The sequence below is a fragment of the Scyliorhinus torazame genome, chromosome X (genome assembly GCF_047496885.1).
Source record: "Scyliorhinus torazame isolate Kashiwa2021f chromosome X, sScyTor2.1, whole genome shotgun sequence".
Lineage (NCBI taxonomy): Eukaryota > Metazoa > Chordata > Chondrichthyes > Carcharhiniformes > Scyliorhinidae > Scyliorhinus > Scyliorhinus torazame.
The window spans coordinates 25,010,524-25,025,898 of NC_092738.1; the positions used below are offsets into that span (position 1 = coordinate 25,010,524).

The window sequence follows — 15,375 nt, forward strand, 5'->3', positions numbered from 1 at the left end:
ATGCATGTGAAAATCAGTTTGCATTCACAAAATATCTCCAAAGTAACAATTGTGATCTTAGATTGTCCTGCGTCATATTTTATGCCTAATCAAATATTTGTATTGTTGTAAAGGTATAGTAACTAGAATAAAATATGTTGAGGCATGGGAGTTTGTCCAGTGACTATTGGTAGTCTAAGCATGTACAAGTCATGTCACTGATTCTTGATCCAAATTCCATACATGGTGATAAGTGCCAAAATTTGCAAAAGATGAATTTTGTTTGCTTCTTGATATCTATTTGTCAACTGATTTAGCAAAGTTTCCAGTCTGCTATGTAAAAAGTATTACGGTGGTTCTTGATGTCCAAGTTGATAAATGCACCACTGTGGTGTGATCCCGAGCCTTGGAGTAGAGGGTCTTAAATTTGGTGCCTGACCTCCGTTGAGTTGTAGTGTGGTGCTAATTGTTCTCACTCCTGATCACCACCAATAGCTCTTCCCCCCCCCCCCCCCCCCCCCAATCCCAGTGAAAAGTGTGAGGTCAGCATTGGGCTTGGCTGTAATAAGCCCTGATGTTGAATAGCCTACACAACCTTAGTGTGGACAACGGCTGCCTGGAATAAGTTACTGTAGGGTTGTCAGCACCCAGGTACTGTATCCCAGCAAACGTCAAGTCCCATCAACAGAGGAGGGTAAAGAGATTTTTAAAGGGCATATTAACATGATCATTATCACTGGTCCAGAACAAATTATATTAATGGGTTTGGGGAGTTGATACTTTTGTATTGTAGGGCAGCACGGTAGCCCACGTGACTAGCACTGTGGCTTCACGGCGCCAGGGTCCCAGGTTCGATTCCCTGCTGGGCCACTGTCTGTGCGGAGTCTGCACGTTCTCCCCGTGTCTGCGTGGGTTTCCTCCGGGTGCTCCGGTTTCCTCCCACTGTCCAAAGATGTGCAGGTTAGGTGGATTGGCCGTGCTAAATTGTCCTTCGTGTCCAAAAAGGGTAGAAGGGGTTATTGGGATAGGGTGGAAGTGAGGGCTTAAGTGGGTTGGTGCAGACTCGATGGGCCAAATGGCCTCCTTCTCCACTGCATGTTCTATGTATGTATCCCAGCCGAGCAAGGCGCAAGGAACTGAATTGGCTACTGTTAATTGAAATTCCCAGTAGTTAGCAAATGATTTATTTTGTTGCGTGCCCTGCAGGGCTGAGCAATGAGGTGGCTTCATGGTTGGAAAAATAAAGATGAAACTGCTAATTGTGATTATTGCAGAGCTTCAATTGAATTTGTGTTGACTGTCGCCCTGTGCATGGTTTCTGTAGATTATGGTGGCACGGTGCATATCGTCTTTCAAATCTTTATCATAGTTCCAGTACAAGCAGACTTTTTGCTGGATTTGTTTTTCATATTCATCAAAGTGTCCTGCAAAACTGTTAACCGTTTATGCAAATGTTCCCAACCTATGTGAAAATAGCATGCTCAACTGGGGTACTAGTTAGAATGGGCTAAACTGTTAGGAACTTACAGTTTGGTTGGAGCAGAACTAAAGAATCAAGGAGGAGGTACGTGCCAAGGAGGAGGTGCGTGCACAAGGATTGGACTCAACGATCTATTAATAATTTTGATCCCGAGAGTTTTTGTTTCAGTAAGCAAAGGCTAATTTTTAAAAATGTTTGAGGATATAGTGAGTGTAATTTATTGGTTTCACAACCTAGCAGGCTTGAGCTTACCAGGACAGCCATGTGTCTTGGGTCTGCTAAGTTCAGTTGGAGATGACGCCGCAAAGTGCTTCACAGAATACAACTCCAGCCAACCAACCAATGTGGAAATGGCTAGCTACAATCCTGAGACAACTCTGCGTTCCTAACTCGAGGATGATGTCCGGCGCTCCAAAGGGTTAAATAGGGAAGAAAGTTTGGGGGCGGGGGGCAGTGTCTGAAGTTGAGCTGTTTACGTTTTATGCTTGTTTTTGTGTCTTGGCTTCTTCATGTGTGTCCTAAAAATTTGATTGCTTTCACTCATATATACACCTTTCACCTGTGTGGGCAGGTTGTTTCCAGTTGTGGACTTATCCAGAGCCACTTTCTCTTTTCCACCACAAGATAAATTAAATTTATCGATAAATTAAATTTATCGATAAATTACGTGTCGAGACTAATCATGCCGCAGTCAGAGCTACTACTTTGTTCTGTAACCAAAAGGCAAGTCTATCACAAAATTGACCCCAATTTGTGACTTCCTCAGAAAGTTGATGAGAATTGTGCTGAGCAAAGTCAGATGTTCCACAATTTAATTCCTGTTTCAAAAAGTAATGGTTAGTCCTATATTTAAACTTTTGCGTACAAAACACAGTTCTAAATAATGCCACAAGTTTCAGAGACCAGCGGAACAGTATTGAAACTTTGCTGGTACTCTGCAGAAATTTTAGATTAATTCTGAATGTTGACATGTCAGTGTGGTAAAGCCCATCTTCCTGACATGCACCATTCATGACCTTTGGTGAATGCGCAGTCACTGGTCTGGTTCGAGTACTGGCAATTCATTGCTCTGGTGTTCTGTTCTTATAGACTGTCCCCCGGGTACATTCCCCCTTTTACTTCACTGGCCTATGCAAAGTAATCATTGTGATGGGTGGAGGTTGGACTCTGAAAGCTAATTTTATTACCAAGTATTCCCTAAATTTAATTCCTACTTGTTGGGGGGGTATTGAAAATATTTAGCTCTGATTTATCACCGACTAGAAAATGGACACATCTTCATTTAAACAAGGTGCCTTGAGATCAAAATTGCAAATTATTTAGCAGCTGGTTTTGATCGGTCGCTAAAATTAATAAAGTCATTTTCAATAGCACCCTTGGCTAATTTTAACGTTTGACACTTTTCTCCTGCCCTGAAGAGAGTGGCAGACGGAAATCAGGTTCTCTCCAGTTTCTAATCCAAGTGACCGTCACTAATTTCTGATCATGGTCTTGTCAATATTAGCACCAAATTCTGTTGGCATATCGTGTCTGCAGCCACTAACACTCCCAACTATCAGACCAGGAATGATTTGTCGGATCTCGGGTCTGCATAGCTGTTAAACACCACCTTTACCAACTGATCCATTGAGAGAGCTTTAGCTCACTGCTTAGAATGACCTTCATAATTACAATTAACTATAATTTGTGAATTATGTGACCTTGTGGGCTGAAAAAGATATTCAAAAGCAACTAAACCCATCAGTCGTGTGTCTAACCGGAAGCAGTGTTTGTTACTACATGATGTGGGCATAGTCCGTGTTTCTCCAACCCCAAACAAAGGATGTCTCATTGTGTTGTGCTGCATCTTGCAGTTGAATAGGAAAAAAACTCCAATCCCTGTGATTGAATTTGATGAGTGGGTTGAACACCGAGAAACCTGTCATCGCTTGATTGTGAATGTTAACATGATTTGGTTGTGAATGGTTCCAATACCAGTTATATTTGACTGTTTTAGGTCTGTATTTGTTATTTGACCAATTTCCTGCAAATCGGTATGTTTTCTGTTGTTCCTTCGGGAAAGAAAAGGAAGTTGGTCATATAGACCTAGATGTTTGAGCTGACAACCTGAAAATGTTGTGGCCCCCCCCACCCCGCTATGTGTTATTGAAAACAACACTTTTTGCAACTTCGCAGCTGCTGAAAATTTGTTCGGTAACTTATCACAGTGCTCCTTTCTTTAAGCTGGGATTGACATCTCATCCGTTACGGATGAGCTTTCAGCCAATCATCCTAATGAGAACTCAAAGCGAAATCAGCCTTTCAGTGATGTTCCAGTGGAGGGTGCCCTCAGCTCAGATCTTGACAAGATTGTAACAGAAGGTAGGTCGAAAAGCATTGTGTATAAGAGATCGTGAAGAGAAAATAGCGAGGATTGCTTTTGGGTTTTACTAAAGCTTTGATTCATAAGTTAAGGGTGTTATAGGCTTACAGGGCAGTGCCTCGTCTATGGCTTGATCTTTGGTGTACATCCAGATAATGTTGGAGTATAGATATGTGGTGTTCACAGAAGGCACTTTTTTAGCTATTCCATGATAAATCTTCCCTCAAGTTACCTACAGCTGCACTTTAAAGTTGGCGATTTGCTCAATCATTCACTTTCTTCCCAATAGCACCTTTATCCCTCCATGTTAATCATCCCCTAGAATGTGCCCAACATTGTTCCTTTGTGTCCAAAACATACTTAAGCATATACTTTCTAAAATTATTCTTTTGTGGGATGTGATGGTCGTGGGCATTTGTTGCCCATCCCTAATTGCCCTTGAACTGAATGGCTTGCTCAGCCAATTCAGAGGGCAGGTAAGGGTCATCAACATTGTTGTGGATTGGACTTGCATGGAGGCCAGACCAGATAAGGATGGCAGATTTCCTTCCCTAAAGGATATTATTGAACCAGGTTTAGCTCACTTGACTAGACAGCTGGTTCGTGATGCAGAGTAAGGCCAGCAGCATGGGTTCAATTCCCATATCTGCCGAGGTTATTCATGAAGGCCCTGCCTTCTCAACTTTGCCCCTCGCCTGAAGTGTGGTAATCCTCTGGTTACACCCCCCCCCCCCCCCCCCCCCCAAATGGTCATTTGGGACTATGGCAACTGTACCTTTCCCTGTTGAACCAGATGGGTTGTACAACAATTAATGATGGTTTCATTGAGACTAGCTTTCAATTCCTGAATTTTAATTGAATTCAAATTCAACCTGTGTCCCCAGAGCATTAGCCTGGGCCTCTGGATAACTGGTCTTGTTACGTTACCCAATGTCACCGTCTCCCTGGGTCTGGCTGGACCATATTAGACAGAATCAAGGGCTCATTCTCCTCGCTGAAACCACTCATACTTGCGGATCATACTGGAGAGCAAAAATAGCCCCCATCTTATTTTCTCTACTGCCAGTTGCCTTCTAAAACTGTTCCCCTTTCATTCCTTCAAGTGCAAGGTGTTTTGTGGATTTCCTATCATTTAAGATTTGAGTCCATCCATTCAACTGCCTCCCTCTTTCCCTTTGCCTATTCAACCTACCCACCATAAACTTCATACTCTTGTTACCGATTCCATCCCCCTCTCCAGCCACTGTCTTTTCCTTTACCAGACTGCATTTGTAGCCTCGGTTTCAGATTCAACCCAAGGTAACCTGCTAACCCCATTCTCTCCATCACAAAAAGACTACCTACTTCCATCTGCATTACATCTGTCAGTGCATCTGCTGCTGAATCCCTCATCTGTATCTTTGTGAGTTCTAGATTCAAATATTCCAATGTTGACCTGCATTTTTCCCTCTTCTTGTTCTGTAAACTTTAGCTCATGCAAACCTCTTCCCAAATCGTACTCTTATCAAGTACTGCTACTCGCCCATCACACCGTTCCTTGCTGGCCTGTGGTGGTTCCTGGTCTGTCAATGCCTCTATTCTCTCATCCTTGTGTTTAAATCTTTTCATGACCATCTGTAACCTTGTTCAACCATACGGCCTATGCTCCCTGGCTGTACCTTCAGCCACCTCGTGCTCTACAGTTCCCTCTATAAACACATTTGACTTCCCACCTCCCTTTTTAAGGCCATGCTTAAAACCACCTCTTTGACTTGGTATTTCCTCCTTGACGTGGTGTCCATGTTTGTCTGATGACAGCTCTGTGAAGTGCCTTGGGTGTTTTTCTATTGTCACTAAACTTGCATTGTAATTTTTAAGGATTTATTTTGGCCCGCTGTCTCCTCTTCTCCTTCAAAGCTGCTGACTTGCTGCAATATTCAAAAGTGGAATTTTCTACCATTTGAGAGGGTATTGCAATGTTGCTTTTCTTTACTCACCAGCTAAAAGCAGGTTGTGCATGCCCATGTCATACTTTCTTGACCAGTCAGGTAGTATTGGAATCCATGCAGAGTTGATGGCTGAAAGAATGCATTCATTTAAACATTTAAGAAAGCTGTCTATTGTTTTACTTGAGGATAGACAAAGTGCTTTCCAAATTGTGAAATGCCAGAAACAGTGGGTGTCCAAAGAAACTTGGTCTAAGGATGTAAATCATTAAAATGCCACTGCGAGGTACAGAAAATAATCAAAAAGGCTAATTGAGTGCTTCCTTTATCTAGAGGGCTAGAATACAAGTGGGTAGAAGTTGCTACAGCTATAGAAATCCTGGTTAGACCGTGCCTGGAGTACTGTGAGCAATTCTGGCCACCATCACTTGTTCTATTCCAGAAAGTCAATTGGTGAAGAATAGAACCAGAACCAATCTTTGCATATTACTGTACTCAATTATAGAGTTACACATTGCAAGCATATAGCTCCTTACTCAACAAGCATAGATTTAATCTGCATCCATTTTATATATCTAGTTAATGCCCACTAACTGTGTACAATTAAACACAATTAGTATTTAACACACCTCAGGAATGGTATGCTGACCGTGGGTGGCATGTAGCATAGATTTACCAGAATGATACCTGGGCTCCAAAGGTTAAATTACGAGGAGATAGTACACGAGCCGTGGTTGCATTCCCTGGAATTTGGAAGGTTATGGGGTGATCCCGTTTTCAAAATATTAAGGGGAAACTATTTCTGATGATGAGTCTAGGACTAGGAGGCTTAGTCTAAAATGTAGAGCTAAACCAACCTTTCAGGAGTGAAGTTAGGAAGCTTTGCAACTCTCAAGCAAAGGACACTTGATGCTGGTCAATTGTAAACTTTAACATTGAGTGTTAAACATATTTGTCATCTAAAGGTATTAAGGGACATGAAGCAACATGGGTTTCTGGAGTTAGTTCTCCAATCAGCCATGGTCTCATTGAATGGGTTGACAGTTAAGATTTTATTTAATTGATGAGTAAATTTTTCTTCATTCAGAACTAGCACAAATGGAGAGTAAAGACGTGCAACAGCTCTTCACTGATGTTCTGGGATCACAGGGAAATCCTCCGCTTTCAGAACCAACATTGGGTGGTATGAGAACTGCCTCAGAAAGCCACCTTCTCACTTCCCATGGGTTGGGAGAACTTATCAGACCTTCAATATGCCAGCGATCTCTCCTTCCTGGTAAGTCAATACATACTTTTTATATTTTTTTGTAATTAACAATATTGTGTCTTAGGCGAAAGAGGCCGACGTTGTGGCCTTTGCGTCCCTAGTAGCCCGGCGCAGGATCCTACTCGTGGAAGGAGGCGAAACCCCCCGGACTGGAGGCCTGGGTAAATGATATGGCGGGGTTCATTAAACTGGAGCAGATAAAGTTTGCCCTGAGAGGATCGGCTCAAGGGTTCACCAGGCGGTGGCAGCCATTTCTCGACTACCTAGGGGAACGTTAGAGGGAAGACAGATGACCAGCAGCAGCAACCCAGGGGGAAGGGGGGGGGGGGGGGGGTTTAGTTTAGTTTAGGTCAAAGATAAAGGGGTTTTGTTACTTGTGTATTGTTAAAAATTTCTGTATTGTTATTGTTGCGTTTGCTTTGTAAGAGGGGAAAAATTGTTGTTTGGGAAAAAAATTTCAATAAAACATATTAAAAAAAAAAAAAACAATATTGTGTCTTAACGGGTTGCATCAGGCCATTCAAAAGGTATATGACTGCAGCTTGAATTATTGGCGTTGCCCTATTATAGGGCTTGACTTCTTCTAGCTATCTGCCATTCATGTTAATTGTGGCAAGCCCCCACCCATTCCCTTGGGATGTTCTGCGCACCTTAGTCTGACCCTGCCCTTTCCTGCCCAGAGTGCTTGTGATCCACCTCTCCTCAAATTGTATTTACAATTAAAGTTGGCAGCTGCAGTGAAAGAGCACCAAACACAGTATGAACCGAGTAGAATAGTGCAGATATGGGAAGGACTTGGGTTGGGGTGATGTGGGTTTGGTGCGTTTGGATGCCTATGGATGTGCCAAACGGCATTTGGGCAGGCTGAGTCATGTTGCAGAGTTCTACTGTATGGTTCTTTGCCTGCCTTGATAGTCTTCTTTAATCCAAAACTTGTCTGCCCGTGATGCATCAAGTCTTGTTCCCCTATCACCCCTGTGCTTGCTGACTTACATTGGATCCTAGCTGAGCAACGCCTTGATTTTAGAATTTTTATCCTTGTGAATCATACCCCCTGCGTGGCCTCGCTCCTCCACATCTCTCTCCTCTAGTCCACAACTTTCAGATATCTGCGCTCATCTAATCTGGCCTTTTGAACATCCCTGATTTTAATCGCTCTACCATTGGTGGTTGTGATTTCAGTTGCCTAGGCTCAAAGCTCTGGAATGCCCTCTACACCTCCTCCTTGAGCCGCTCCCGGAAACCTACCTCTTTGACCAAACCTTTGGCCATCTGATCTAATATCTCCTATGTGGCTTGACATCAAATTTTGTTTTACGATACTCCTCCGAAGTGCCTTGGAGCGTCTTATTATGTTAAATGTGCTCTTTAAATATAAGTTGTTGTTGGACCGTCAGTTTATCATAGAATTCATAGAATTTACAGTGCAGAAGGAGGCCATTCGGCCCATCGAGTCTGCACCGGCTCTTGGAAAGAGCACCCTACCCAAGGCCAACACCTCCACCCTATCCCCATAACCCAGTAACCCCACCCAACACTTAAGGGCAATTTTGGACACTTAAGGGCAATTGATCATGGCCAATCCACCTAACCTGCACATCTTTGGACTGTGGGAGGAAACCGGAGCACCCGGAGGAAACCCATGCACACACGGGGAGGATGTGCAGACTCCGCACAGACAGTGACCCAAGCCGGAATTGAACCTGGGACCCTGGAGCTGTGAAGCAATTGTGCTATCCACAATGCTACCGTGCTGCCCCCTGTTTGGTCTACATGAATGCTTTCTTATCTGCCAAGATGTTTCGTGGATTATCATAGAATTTACAGTTCAGAAGGAGGCCATTCGGTCCATCGAGAGGAGAGTGGAGAACTGTTGGAATGAGTGAAGGAAAACCTGAAGTTAGAGGAAAGAACTTCACAGAAGTGAAGTATTAGGGAAAAAAGGATTGTTTGGGCCAGTCACTTCAGCTAGTATGGGTCTTTTATGGGCTGATTCCCACAAGTATGAAGTTCAGAATTTAGTAGGTTCTGGTTATTGTCAAGGGTGGACAAGCAAGCTGGAAGTTTGAAATATAAAACAAAAATAGTTTCCTCCTTCTCTCACCCTTCTAAGAGATGTGTTGGCAACACCGTACTGGTGCTTGCTCTTATCTGGTGCACTTGTAGGTCCCCCATTGAAAATGTTTTCTGCAGCAAGTGAGAAGCAACACCATTGGGTAGTCCTGCCTCCCCTACAATGTCTTTTGGCCACTGTTGCTTTCCTTACCGCCTACAATGCTACCTCTTGGGCTATGTTCCTGGAGTTGGGTTATGATGTTGCCCCCCATCGGGGCCACCTAACCCCTCCCTGATGCGCAGACCTTGCAGTTGTCTCCAGGTTCCTTCCCTTTCCCAACTATTCCAAGGCACAGCGGCTTCAACCTCTTTATTCCTGCACTACTGTCCTTCCTGTTGCATAACCGTGAGGCATGCAGAACCCTATGACATTAAGTTAGGTGGTGTTGTCACCAGTAACAAGGAACAAAAAGAACATTACAAAATTATGTAGATGAAGCATATACGCAGAACACTGGCAGATGCAATTTTAAAAAGTGTCAGGTGGTATGGTTGTGATACCAGAATGGTGTATGGGAATAAGATCTAAATGGGGAAGAGAAGTAAATGAGAATACGTTGTTTTTTGGTGATTATGGTACACAAAAAGTAGCTTATGCAAAAAAGTATTGAAAAGACTATTGGGATACTGGACTCTATCATGAGAGTTGAGAATATATAAGCAAGGAAGTATTGGTGCAGTTACATCGAGCTCTAATTAGACCTAATCAGAATAATATCTATTTGGGCGAGCCAGCTTAGGATGGATGTGCTAGCTTTGGAAAAGTGGTAATTCACCAGGATATTAGCTGGGGTAAAGGGACTGAGTAATAATGGGACCGGGCAAACATGGGTTAAATGATTTGGAGATGGAGAGTTTAAGGGATGACCTGATTGAGGTGTTAAAAATAATGGCAAATTGACTGTAAATAAAGGAAACAATTCTTCCTGTTGCTGCTGGAATTCTGGAACAAGTTGATAATTGAATTCAAACAAAACTGTTTAAACGTGAATCTGCTTCACACAAAGGATATGAGAATGAGGAATGCGAACTGAAGGGAAATAATCATAGCTGGTTGTTGCTGCTGCTTCAGTGTTTATTTATGATGGGTTAGTTCATGAAAAAATGTGAACAGTGGGTCATCCAATCTGCATTTTAATAGACATTTGGCACACTTATTTTCTGGTTGTGTCTTGTGCACCTTAATGCTGAAATGTGTTTGTTTTTTTCCCCTTCCCTTTGGTTCTGTAGGAGGGACGATGGCAGTTGCTATTGGTGGTCCTCTGGCACAGACGTCTGGTGCAGCAGGCGAGTCATTTCCCAATGTTTGTCAGTCACCATTTCTGGAAAGCAGGTAAACTATTTGTAATATTTTTTGGATTCAAATACAAGTGCATTGGCTGTCGTTGAAAGATTTAAAGGTGTTGATTGCTCCGATTTGTCAGTTCCGTTTCTTTCCCCCCTCCCTCCCAACTCCCATCTTAGTCCCAATATGTGCTGGCAGAAAGGCCTCTTGAAAATTCTTGTTGAATTAATGGAAACAATAAACTTGCAATCTGATTTACAAAGCCATCTTGATGTTGTTACTGGAATGTTTTTTCAGTCTGCTAGGTGTGTCATATAAATGTAAAAATGTATTGCTATTTTTGAATCTCTTAAAACCAAGCTATTGTGAAATCACGCAGGTTGAGTTTGTTTGCCCAGTGCAGAGTAGATACTCCCTTCCCTGAGATACAGACCTCCTAAATCAATCCCAAACCAGTTTGATCGCTTTATTTACAGAATGCAGTATTGCATATGCCTGCTTCCTACCTACTACTCGTGTCCCAGCAGTGTCTCATTGAGTAACCAGCAAAGTAAAATGGACTAATTAATCAAATTAACAAGTTACATAAAAGTGATAGCCTCTTAAATAGACACTCATGATAAAGTGCTGTCGGTACTGTGACAAGTGGAAGACTTTAAGAATGTTGGATTCTAAGTTTTGGGCAAATTAAGGGTTAAAAGCCTGGCGATTAGAGTGTGTTTGACTGCAGTGGTCATGTTTTTTTTTATTTTAAATGTTTTTCAGGGCCTGGATGCTTTTAGCAGCCAGAAGGTGAAATTGACATGGAATGTGTTTTTTAGTCTGGGCTAATGGACTGTGGTTTGACTGGGAAAGTTCCTGGGGAGTTGATGTGCTTTGCAGCCTGAAGAGATCATTTGTTTTTCAGCTTGTGGAGATGAGGTCATTGCTGGGTGGAGCCAAGGAATGGCAGAGAGACATTTTGAAAAACTATAGCGAGGCAGTATTTTGTGGAGAAATTTTGGAGGGGGGAGTTGTTGTCTGATCTGCCTGACGCTGAGTCTACAATTCTCCCACAGTAAAATAGATTGAGAGCTGTTATGATTCTTTTCTCGTTGTTTAATGGGAAATTGAGGAGTATTGTTTAAAGGGCAATTGTAAGCTGTTCTTTTTGGGTGTGAAGTTCAAAAGTTTAATATTGTATCCATAATAAAGTTTTTGTTTTAAAAAAATAACCACGCCCTATTTCTTCATGCAATCACTCCTGGGGCAAATTATTCTTTTCGCACTGTCTTACAAATCAACTAAAATATGAGAGTTTTGGTCTGGTATCCTACTCACTGTTGGGGTCTGGTCTGGGATTGTTTAATTAAGTACTATTACAATATCCTTCACCGGTGTATCTTAACAATATGGTTAACATGCCATTAACAAGGACCCCACTTGCATACAAGTTTGAGGAACTTAGTACACGTTTGCAAGAGCTGTGGCATCACCACCACTAAGTGTGTGCAGAAGTACTGTTGGAAATGCACCAACTAAAAGATAACCTGCTAGCCCAGCATACTGATCATTTTGTGCTGTTTGTTTCCCTAATGGCAGGTTACCTTCTGTAGCACTGGCTTTAAAGATTGTTTTGAGCTGAATGGGGAAAAATCCAAATAATTGGTCTACCCCGCCATGTTCTAAAAATGAAAGCGGTTGCCACGTTAGTCAGCGATACTGTCCTGCATTAAAATCTGTTACAAAGCATGAGGCCGGTGTGTTATCTTGGACCACATTGGCCCCACGCAGACTGTTCACCTCAACCCATTCCTCCAGATGGATAGTGATTAGTCAGTCAGTGTATTGTAGATGTTTAGCCTTTGCTGGGTGCATCACAGTACCAGGAGCTCCTCATAAATGGCATGATGAGAAACACACTACTGTAGTCTTCTTGACTACAGCTGAACATGTACCATAATCCCGTCTAACATTCATTCCACCAACTGACAATGCGGAGCTATAACAGTGACTGTTTACAAATCATTGATAAGTACTGAATCCTGGATATGAGAAGTGTTCTCCTAATCCAGCCTTCCAGTAGCTGTCATTCCAACTTCTTCGAAGTTATGCAACTGATTGCTTTCGGCGTGGTGCAGGCATATCTCGGACAGCTTGTCAAGTACCAAGCACTGAAATTATGTTAGATACAAAACGTTTTTTGCTTGGTTTACAGGGACAGGAGTATACCTTTCAGCCCAGACAGTGGAGAGCAGCAGAGCCCATGGACAACTCCAGCCACCCCAGCTACCCCTACCACTCCAACTACCCCCACCACTCCTACAGAGGGAGAAGGGGATGGGCTCTCCTACAACCAGCGGAGTATACTGAGATGGGAAAAAGATGAGGCTTTGGGGGAATTATCAACCATATCACCTGTTCTCTACGCAAATATCAACTTCCCGAACCTGAAACATGATTACCCAGGTATGATATCTGGAATAAGTTCCAATGTACAGGGTGAGTCCGTGAATGAGAAGAATGGACTCAACGTGCTATGGTTTTAAGCATCTTACAAATTATGGACATTTTTTAGTTCTTGTAGTTGCTAATTGCAACTTTAATTGCTGACAATCTTGAATGGCTGTGTAGATATTTCCTTGATTTTTAAAACATTTTCCCCTAGACTGGGCAAGTCGTTGTAAGCAGATCACTAAGATTTGGAGGAAAGTCCCAGCAACTGATAAAGCACCATTTCTGGTAAGTGCTTCTGTCCCTTTGGTACATTGTCTTGAAACCTCACCAGATCTCCCAGTCCTGAGGAACATCCCACCCCCTTACATAAGGAGGGCCATTGCATAGAAACATACATAGAAAATAGAAGCAGGAGTAGGCCATTTGGCCCTTTGAGCCTGCTGCACCATTCATTGTTATCATGCTGATCATCAAATTCAAAACTCTGATTCCGCCTCGTCCCCCCCCCCCCACTCCACAGATTCACCGCTCTCTGGGTGAAGACATTTTTCCTCGCCTTAGTCCTGAAAGGTTTACCCCTTATCCTCAAACTATGTCCCCTAGTTCTGAACTCCCCCACTATAGGAAACATACTTTCTGAATCTACCCTGTTAGAATTTTATAAGTTCCTATTAGATCCCCTCTCACTCTTCTAGACTCCAATGAATATAATCCTAACCGACTTAATCTCTCCTCATATGACAGTCCGGCCATCCCAGGAATCCGCCTAGATTGCAACAGGAAAGCTTCTGGAGAAGGTTTACATCAACCCAAGCCTGCCGCTACACAAGGACCGTACAAATGCACATGCTGCTCACCTCCCATCATGCCAGCCTGTGTGGCTAAGACCACCATGCCAAGGAATAACAGCAGAGGCCCTTTGGCTGCAGGAATAGACCAACACGACACCATTAATAACCACTTCCTCAACACAGATTCCACAGCCTGCCCACCTGGCTTCAACCTGCCATGCCAAAATTGGCATTACTCAACTATTTCCACACTGGCCAAGACCTTTATGCAGCAAATCTGCACAAGTGGGGGCTTTGCAGGGAACCCAGACTGTGGTGCACCCAATGATTGAAGATTGTCCCAATGACAAAATTCAGCAGAGGCTTAGAGAGCACCATTTAGCCACTGCGGAAAGTGTGCTAGTAACTGCAGAAAGTGTGCGAGTAGCTCTTTTCAACCTAAAGCAAATGCCATTCTTACCAGTACACTGATGTGCTTTTGCCCAGAAGGCACTGCACAGACACACAAACCGCTCTATTAAAGCAAGTTAATTTATGTTATTCAAAATTCAGGTCCCTTGCAGGAGATCTAGGTTAAAAAGTACACAACAGAGGAGATCTCAAATGGGCTTGAAATGGTGCATGCAGTCTTTGACCTTGGTGGACTTTGAAGTTGAGTTTGAGATCTGTTTAGTCTTTGAGATTAATTGACATTGACCTGTTCACTTCACAGATCAGGTAAGAGGATTCCATGGCTGAAATCAACTGCAGGTCAACTGTTCCACACAGACCTCTTCAGATGATAAATATTGTTTTAATCTGCAACATGTTATTTTGCATCTAATTCAAATCCTTTCTCTCTTTTCAGCAAAAGGCCAAAGACAACAGGGCAGCTCAGCGCATCAACAAGGCACAGAAGGTAAATTAGCTTGACCTGACATTGGAAATCTAACATGAGCCTTTACCTGAACATGCTTAAATTAATTAACTGATTATAATTAGAGGGAAGCTGAAGTTAAGTGAAGCATCTTGTAATTTTCGAGTGTGATTTTAGGCGATACCTATGTACTTGCAGCTTCAGGTTGTCCCTCATTAATATCTGTATGTTGAAACCTATTGGAAGCACGTCACATACTGAATTACTTTGAAGTGTCTCAACAGTCCTTTGTACTCAACGGTGACCTTTGTTGGAAAGTGAATCTGTCCCATATTTTACAGATCCAAACTTTCACCAGGGGTTTAAAAGACTCTACTATTTACATTTCTGGTTTTGCCATTTGAGGGGAATGATGCGTGCATTCTTGGACCTACTGACAATGACACGGAGCTGTGTTTAGCTGCGAGATTTTCCCAACCATGAATTGATTATATATCTTGAGGTTGTGTTTTTTAAAATAAATTTAGAGTACCCAATTTATTTTTCCCAATTAAGGGGCAATTTAGTATGTTTTAATAAAAAGATATGGTCAATCCACCTACCCTGCACATCTTTGGGTTGTGGGGGTGAGATCCACGCAGGGGAGAATGTGCAAACTCCACATGGACGGTGACCCGGGGCCGGGATCAAACCCGGGTCCTCAGGGCCTTGGTGCAGCAGTCTAACCACTGCGCCGCCATGCTGCCCCTTTGAGGTTATGTTTGGATCTCTCTCCGTACCCACCGAAGTATACTTGTTTGCATTCAAGAGCCAAGTTGACTTTTACTGATGAATGCTCTCTGTTATCTCCCTCCCCAAGAAAATATTAATAAAATACAA

The 15,375-nt window shown here is 42.8% G+C and overlaps 1 protein-coding gene across 21 annotated transcripts in view; it reads left to right on the forward strand.

Moving 5' to 3' along the window:
• Positions 1-15,375, forward strand: part of kmt2d (lysine (K)-specific methyltransferase 2D) — a 306,604-nt gene that overhangs the window by 165,680 nt on the left and 125,549 nt on the right. For 20 of the 21 annotated variants that reach the window (XM_072493795.1, XM_072493792.1, XM_072493808.1 and 17 more), the window contains 6 exons: positions 3,683-3,820; positions 6,834-7,022; positions 10,359-10,461; positions 12,611-12,861; positions 13,061-13,134; positions 14,488-14,538. In XM_072493795.1, coding sequence (XP_072349896.1) covers positions 3,683-3,820; positions 6,834-7,022; positions 10,359-10,461; positions 12,611-12,861; positions 13,061-13,134; positions 14,488-14,538 — 806 coding nt within the window. The remainder of the gene's footprint in view (positions 1-3,682; positions 3,821-6,833; positions 7,023-10,358; positions 10,462-12,610; positions 12,862-13,060; positions 13,135-14,487; positions 14,539-15,375) is intronic. The other variant, XM_072493809.1, reaches the window with a different exon arrangement.